Source organism: Aethalodelphis obliquidens, unplaced genomic scaffold (genome assembly GCF_003676395.1).
Source record: "Aethalodelphis obliquidens isolate GAN/ISIS:26980383/991018 unplaced genomic scaffold, ASM367639v1 scaffold51, whole genome shotgun sequence".
NCBI classification, from domain to species: domain Eukaryota; kingdom Metazoa; phylum Chordata; class Mammalia; order Artiodactyla; family Delphinidae; genus Aethalodelphis; species Aethalodelphis obliquidens.
The window spans coordinates 10,754,752-10,762,572 of record NW_020837995.1 but is presented as its reverse complement, the minus strand read 5'-3'; the positions used below and the strand labels follow the sequence as shown (position 1 = coordinate 10,762,572).

Sequence of the window (7,821 nt, the reverse complement as noted above, 5' to 3'; positions counted from 1 at the left end):
CTCCTCTCGCCCCGCCCTGCCCCGCCACAGCGACACAGGCAAGTCCCAGACCAAGTTATGATCATTCATTTATTGATATTTAATTACTCGAAAACACCCCCGACTGAGGAAGCAGACAGCCCATAACCCTGCTGGAAAAGAGGACTCGGAACTAATCAAGGGTAGTCAGGGTCAGGCCCAAGTTTGCACTGGTTCCCTGCCCCTAAAGTGGCGCCCTTATAGGCTGCTGAGTTCCAGACACTGTGCTAAGTACTTTACATGAGGTAACGTAAAAAACACACTGGGTGGGCCGCAGATACTCCCATACCCACCAGCCCCTGGCCTGTGGATCTCCTAGATTAGGGCTTTCTCTTCACAAAAGTAAATCAACCCTTTGCCTTGTTGGGGAAGGAAGGAATCATGGCATTATTTAGAGAATTTTCTGCAGTCCATTCTGCAGGAATCAGTAGTGGGTAATCCCCTCAACTCCCAGGCGTCCAAGGAACGTCCAAGGCTTGCCCACCAATATTGGCCTTCCGTCTGCTGCTGGGGCAGAGGCCTGGGCAACACTGGTGGATGATGAGACATGGCCTTCAGGAGCTCAGGTGGCTTTTTAACTGCACTATGAAGGTTCCAAGCTCGGCAGAGTTCAGTGTCCACACACAACGAATGAGAACAGGCGTCACCAGTGTCAACCAGGTCCGCAGAGGGGAGAATAATAAAGCTAGAGTACCATATGTCATATGAAGAAAGTAGCAGGAATAAATCTGCCAGATGTACAGTAGTAACATAAGTAGGTGAACAGGTACAATTTTCAAGTATTTTCCTTGATGGAGATGAGACTTGAAGCTGTGACCAAAGCACCGCTGTAGCAAGCTCCAACACAGGTAAACCATCAAGGGGATGTTAAAAAACACCAGCTGGAAAGAGCGAACAGGACCATTAGCTTATTAGCAAGCCCTGGAAGGGTCAGGTCTCACTAACATATTATTGGTGGCTCTTAAAAATATGTTGCTTTCCCTCTTGGGGGTTAACTGATTCTTTATGCTTCAATCACACTTGCTTATAACACTCACAATAGTTGACTTGTAGTTAGTTGTTTATTTTCCTGTATCCTTTTGTTCATCTTAAAGGCAAGTGTCATTTCATTTATGTTGAAGCCCTCAAATAATGTTTAAGGTAGAAATGAACTGAATATGTGGGTGTACAGACACACACACATATGTACAGGACTCTGTTTTTTGTTTTTTATTTTTGGCAGAGTGGGGGGGACTTGGGTATCAGTATTTTTTCTTCTCCCTGCATTTTTATGTGAAGTGGCATAATGAATACTGGAATACAAATTAGAAGATTTAAGTAATAATCCAAGTTTAACTACTATATGAGTCACTCATTCACCAAATAATTATTGAACACCCATTATGTGGCAGATACTGTGCAAGGCTCTAGACAAGGGATACACACATGGGTGACCAAGTTGGAAAAGATGCATCATAGAGCTTACATTCTAGTAGAGAGAAGAGAAACCAAAAAGAAAAAAAAAAAGGAGGGGGAAGATAATTACAGATTGTGATGAATTCAATGAAGAAAATAACTGGGTCACAGGAGGTAACTGGGAGATGGGCCCTCTGAGGCCTGAAGGACAGAAATGAGTCAGTGGAAGGAAGTGCATTCCAGGCAGAAGAAACAAATGAAAAGCCCAGAGGTGGGAGAGGTTAGCTGGAACATGGTAAGCCAGGTGGAAACTGGGGCAGTCAGCATGACCCAGATCACGTCACTGATTTGCTTAAAGGGTTTTAAGCTGAGAAGTGAGTGAGCTGATTAAGATTTTAAAAGGACCACAGTGCATGCTCTGTGGCAAACTGACAATAGGGAGGCAAGAGCAGCAGTGGGAAACCAGTTAGGGGGTTACTGCAGCAGCCCAGGCAAGAAATAATTATTATTTAGACAAGGGTGGTGGTAACAGTAATAGTGGTGGATTCAGCACATGTATTGGAGGTAGATCAAATACAGTACTACTTGCTGATGAACTAGATATAAAGTATAAAGGAAGGAGAAAAATTGAAGATACACCCTGGAGAAGATACATCCTGGATAATTTATTGAAATTGGAAAGAACTGGGGGAGGAACAGGTTCAGGGATAGAAATTAAAGGTCCTGTTAGAGGTATATTAAGTTGAGATTCCTGTTAGATATCTAAGGAAGATGCAAAATGGTGGTTGGAGGCACCTGAGGTGCAGAGAAAAGGTCTAGGTCAGAGATATTATAGATTTAGGGGCCATGGGCCTAGATGATACATAAAATCCATTCTTAGTGTACTATTTATTAAAATATGACTATAAGCCCACCTTTTGGTAAGGGTCAGGTTTTACTTGGAATAAGAGTGCTCCTGAGAGACAGCCTCCATCTACATAATAGAAAACTGAACTAGACCCAGATCTAGTCACATATAAAATGCTGCTAAACAGAGAATATTCTGGTCTGTGGTCAGTGTTCACTAGGCAAAGATCTTCCCTACTTGTCTGTCTCTAATCCTGCTGATCATGTTTTACTGCCCTCTTATGAGGCTGTGAACTCATTTCAAACAATGTTTTTGGATCTCTTATACAACTCTAGATCATCACCTCAGATTTTGATTCATTAGCCCCATCAGATGAGTACAAGAGAAAAATTGTTAGGTAAATAGTTTTCAAACCCATTTATAGAAATTTGCTATAGGTCTGGGTTTTTTATTTGTGTTTGTTCTAAAGGAATGTCAATCCAAATGTAAACCTAACATATCAGTGTTTCATAAACAAGTGTATTGCTAGGTCATCACTAGAAAGCTTCCACTGGGTAACTGACCCACTTTTCTTGTGTGTGTCTTTTTCTTTTCCTCCCTCTGAAACAATTTCCTTCTTCATTATCATAACCAATTTTGTTTTACCCAGAAGTCTCATTTATTCTACCATAAGTCTCTTCTTTCACTGTTTATCGATGAAAAAGCACAGTGAAACAAACAACAAAAACAAAAAGCTCTTTCACCTCTTATAAAACTTCCTGCCAAAAATGTATTTTAGATGTTTACAAGAGTGGTGGAACAAAGAGCTTAGGAAGCACTCTAAAAGCAAACAAAACACCAGATACTAAAGACTGCCCTGCCAGTAAATTAGAAAACATGATCTATGGTGATAAATTTGGGATTTGGGATTTAATTCATAACTATTATGCAATTAGCCCAACAAGGCCAAGATGTTCTCAAATTGCGTTTCTGACTTCTTACCTGGAGAATTCCAACTACAAACGTTACACTGCCTTGTAGGAAATGTCCATCAACAAAGATCCCAAAGGAAAAGCAGCAACCCAATTTGCCTTTAGTGATTTCACCAACAAACCATGGTCCTGAAAGAGGCAATGAACAAGAAAGGAAGTTAAATAACTCTGACTGATTACATACATCATGACATGCATTTACAGAAACAATGAAAAAATATGAGACTAGTCATCTATAAGCATTTATTTGTATAGCTTTTCTTCTTTGCTAATCTCTGTGTTGCACTCAATATCCTAGCTAACCAATTATTTGCTCCTTTGCTCCATATTTCTCTAGATTATAAAATTGCCTGAGTACGTGCTATACCTGGAATAGATTCCAGAAACAGATAGGAGTACATTCACAAATTTTAGAAGTTTCTATTACAGTAGTAACCTCAATATAAAGCATTAACATTTCCTTTAAGAAGCAAAAAGGTACTCCATAGATACCACAGTTAATTTTCCAGATAACTGAGATTTACTCCTTTACAATAAGACTTCAACCACTTTAATCATTCTAAAACACACTTCTTTCTTATAAATATTAATGAATGTGTTTTAACCTTTTCTGGCTGACCCACAGTCATTACTTTGTACATCAACTACATACTCAGGGTTAACATGTACAAAGTTTAACTCACTTCTTTATTTTAATTTTTCATCTGCAATGCCAGAATGACTTTTCTCTACCCCGTATTATTATTTACTGCCCCTTCTCAATGTTCAGGCTTCTAGAACTACTATATTGTCAAGAGTGATTAAGGGACAGTCGGATTTCCCTTCTCAAAATGTAATACCATCATTTGCTGGTAAGGGTAGATTTCAACTGGGACTTCCCTAGTGGTCCAGTGGTTAAGACTCCACGCTCCCAATGCAGGGGACCCGGGTTCAATCACTGGTCAGGGAACTAGATCCTGCATGCCACAATTAAAAGATCCCACATGCCACAACGAAGATCCCAAGTGCTGCAACTAAGACCCAGTGCAGCCAAATAAATAAATGAATAAATATTAAAAAAAAAAAAGAGTAGAGTTCAACTTTAAAAAGTCATAGGTAATTTTCTCAGACATATATTATATATACTCCATTAGATACATATTAGTTTTAAAAAGTGTTTCCCCTTTAAGTTTCAACCTTTAAAAATGAAACAACTTCTCCCCTTCTAATGTTTTCCTTTACAGCCAGGAACAAATCACCTGCTTTGCCTCCTAGTGGAAGACTAGTGTGTAAAACAGCTTCAACCTATCTTCTAACAAGAAAACCAACCTCAAAAGGGGAATCTGGCATACCTTGTTATACAGAATTGTAAAGGGTCATATTATTTCTTTAACTACTTTCTGTTGTCTGATGGGAGTTACTAATGAGGAAAGAAAAGTCCAAAGATGGACTAAAAGTAGAAAACATAGACTAAGCAACAAATAGTCTAATCTACTCCTAAATGACTCTTAGTAAGGAACATTAGTAAAAAGCTTTAAAAAGAGACTCACAGTGCTTTCTGCTTCCATAAGTGACTAAGTGATTTTGTCAGTATTGGGTATAATAATTAATATAAGAGAAGAGCTCAAATGCCTGAACTCACTGCTCATCTCAGTTTCTCTCTTTTTTGAGCTGAGTTTTTAGGAGTCACACGGTAGTAAATAGTCACTCAACTACATACTAGGCATTGTGCTTAATGCTGGGCATAGAGGGGAACAAGATAGACAGGACATCAATGGATATTCTAATGAGGGGAGAGATGATATATACAGAAGATAATCATAAATTCTGATAAAGTAATGAAAGAAATAAAAAGTATGGTGAAATAGAGGATAAAGCTTTAAGGTGGTCAAAGAAGGCTGCTCTGAGGAGATGGCATTGAAGCTGAACTTCTATCTTCTATTAGGTTTCTACACAAATACTAATTGTCATGGTCCTCTCAGCACCCTTAAGTTAACTTGGTGTTGACTAAATGTCCTTTAAGTTAGGAAAGAACTTTATTTCCCAAGATCATGTCACAGGACATGACTTATGAAAGAGTGGTGTGCCGGTCATTATGCTCTCAAGAACCTAAATGACTACTGTTAAAATTCTCAGTATATTCTTGGGCAGAATTCTCCACAGTCTCAGGTTTCCTAATTGACTTACCCAGCACTGTATAGAGTGTCAGCAACAACATAGAATAGTAGAAGATGCTTATTTTGCTCAAGACATGAAGGGAAAATGAGGTCAAATTTACAAATCCTGGAGGTCCTAAACAGAATAAATTTGAAAAATCCAGTGAACACATGCAAAGTTCAAGTTTTTTATAATATTTTCTAGAAGACTTCCATGGGCATCTACTACATTTTCAGCAAATCATTTGTTATATGGATGACACCACTTTAAATTCAGAAGTTGGCAGGAATTCTGATAAACCAACTCACTTAGAATTACAGAGGGTAGGAAGGCAAAGCAATGGTGTAGTTGTGACACACACACACAAACACACATATACTCTGTGCTCAAAGGATGATCAAATCCCTGTTTTCCATGAGATTTAGTATCCAAATGTACAAACTTCCAAAAGTTGCATCAAAATATATCAAAGGCCACCACAATGTTCATTGCAGCACCATTCACAATAACCAAGACATAGAAGCAACCTAAATGTCCACTGACAGAGGAATGGATAAAGATGTGGTACATATATAATGGAATATTACTCAGCCATAAAAAAAGAACGAAATAATACTGTTTGCAGCAACATGGATGGACCTAGAGATTATCATACTAAGTGAAGTAATTCAGACAGAAAAAGACAAATATCATATGATGTCACTCATATGTGCAATCTAATTTTTAAAAAATCATACAAATGAACTTATTTACAAAACAGAAACAGACTTACAGATATTGAAAACAAATTTATGGTTACCAAAGGGGAAACGTGGGGGTGAGGGATAAATCAGGAGCTTGGGATTAACATACACACACTACTATATATAAGATAGATAACCAAGGGCCTACTGTACAGTACAGGGAACTCCACTCAATATTCTGTAAAACCTATATGAGAAAAGAATCTGAGAAAGAATGAATATACATATATGTATAACTGAATCACTTTTTGCTGTACACCTGAAACTAACACAATATTGTAAATCAACTATACTCCAATAAAATTTTCTAAAAACTATATATATATAGTACTATATATACTATATATATCAAAGGCATATCAAACAAATATCAAAATTTAATCTTGGGCTTCCCTGGTGGCGCAGTGGTTGAGAGTCCGCCTGCCGATGCAGGGGACACAGGTTCGTGCCCCAGTCCGGGAAGATCCCACTTGCCGCGGAGCGGCTGCGCCCGTGAGCCATGACCGCTGAGCCTGCGCGTCCGGAGCCTGGGCTCCGCAACGGGAGAGGCCACAACAGTGACAGGCCCGCGTAACGCAAAAAAAAAAAAAAAATTTAATCTTAACTATGAGTATCTGTCCAAATATTCCTTTCCCATATATGATACAGCTCTTGACTCACAGCTATCCTCTTACTCCAACTGAAAGGGATCCGCAAAACTCCAAATTAGCATCTCTTAAAGGGAATTCCCTGGTGGTCCAGTGGTTAGGACTCTGCACTATCACTGACGAGGGCCCAGGTTCATTCCCTGGTCAGAAAACTAAGATCCCACAAGCTGTGTGGTGCGGCAAACACACACACACAATACAATGCCAGAAAGCCCAAGCATAAGGGCTTCATTCTGCAGCCACAGACTAAAGCATCACAGTTCCTCAACCCCAGCCAGCTATTTCACTCATCTGCAGCCGATCATACACTGGTTAGCAGAAGGCTATGATGGCAAGCTCAGTACACACTGAGCAATGCTAGAGGTGAACTATTTAAAGGTTTAAAGGACTGGCTCCAGTGAAAGACAGTCTGATGTAAGTTAAATAGCACGTCTTCCCTAATAGGCCAGCATATTCATTTTATACTCATAACACTGTTCAGCCTGACAGTTAATTTCAGACAAAGCCTGATAACGCATGGCCTTTCTCACTTTGTGTGTTTCATACTTGCTACTGATTCATCTCTCAGCTTCTTTCTTGTTCTAGTCTGGTACTTCTCAAAGTATTAATCTACATAGCCACCTATAGTAATTATTATTTATTATAAATACATCATTCTTTAGCCTTAGAGGCAGCTATGCTTTAAACTTTAAGCAATGATTCTCTACTTTGGCTACACATTAGAATAAGCTGAGGGAACTTTTAGTAAATACTCATGCCCAGGTCTCACCCTCCAGAGATTCTGACTTAATTGGCCTGGGGAAGAGGGGAGCTGGGACAGCAACCCAGCTGATTCTAGGCAGCAGGACTGAAAATACTGTTTTAGACAGAGCCGTGCTTCTCAGCCCTGACTGCACATTGGAATCATCTGGGGTGCTTTAAAAAATACTGATGCTTAGGTCCTACCCCCAGAGATTCTATGTAAACATTGAGGGTGTTGTGTAGACACTGAGATGTTAAAAAGTTCCCCAGGAGATTCTAAGGTGTAGTCAAAGTTGATAAGTGTTGTTTAAAGAAAAAAACTA

The 7,821-nt window shown here is 39.3% G+C and overlaps 1 protein-coding gene across 10 annotated transcripts in view; it reads right to left on the bottom strand.

The window, feature by feature from the left end:
* Positions 1-55: 55 nt before the first annotated feature.
* Positions 56-7,821, bottom strand: part of TMEM62 (transmembrane protein 62) — a 35,676-nt gene continuing 27,910 nt past the window's right edge. For 6 of the 10 annotated variants that reach the window (XM_027084079.1, XM_027084076.1, XM_027084077.1 and 3 more), the window contains 3 exons: positions 5,398-5,502; positions 3,242-3,360; positions 56-899 (listed from right to left, as the gene is read on the bottom strand). In XM_027084079.1, coding sequence (XP_026939880.1) covers positions 573-899; positions 3,242-3,360; positions 5,398-5,502 — 551 coding nt within the window. In that variant the 3' untranslated portion in view covers positions 56-572. The remainder of the gene's footprint in view (positions 900-3,241; positions 3,361-5,397; positions 5,503-7,821) is intronic. The other 4 variants (XM_027084081.1, XM_027084078.1, XM_027084080.1 and 1 more) reach the window with 1 other exon arrangement.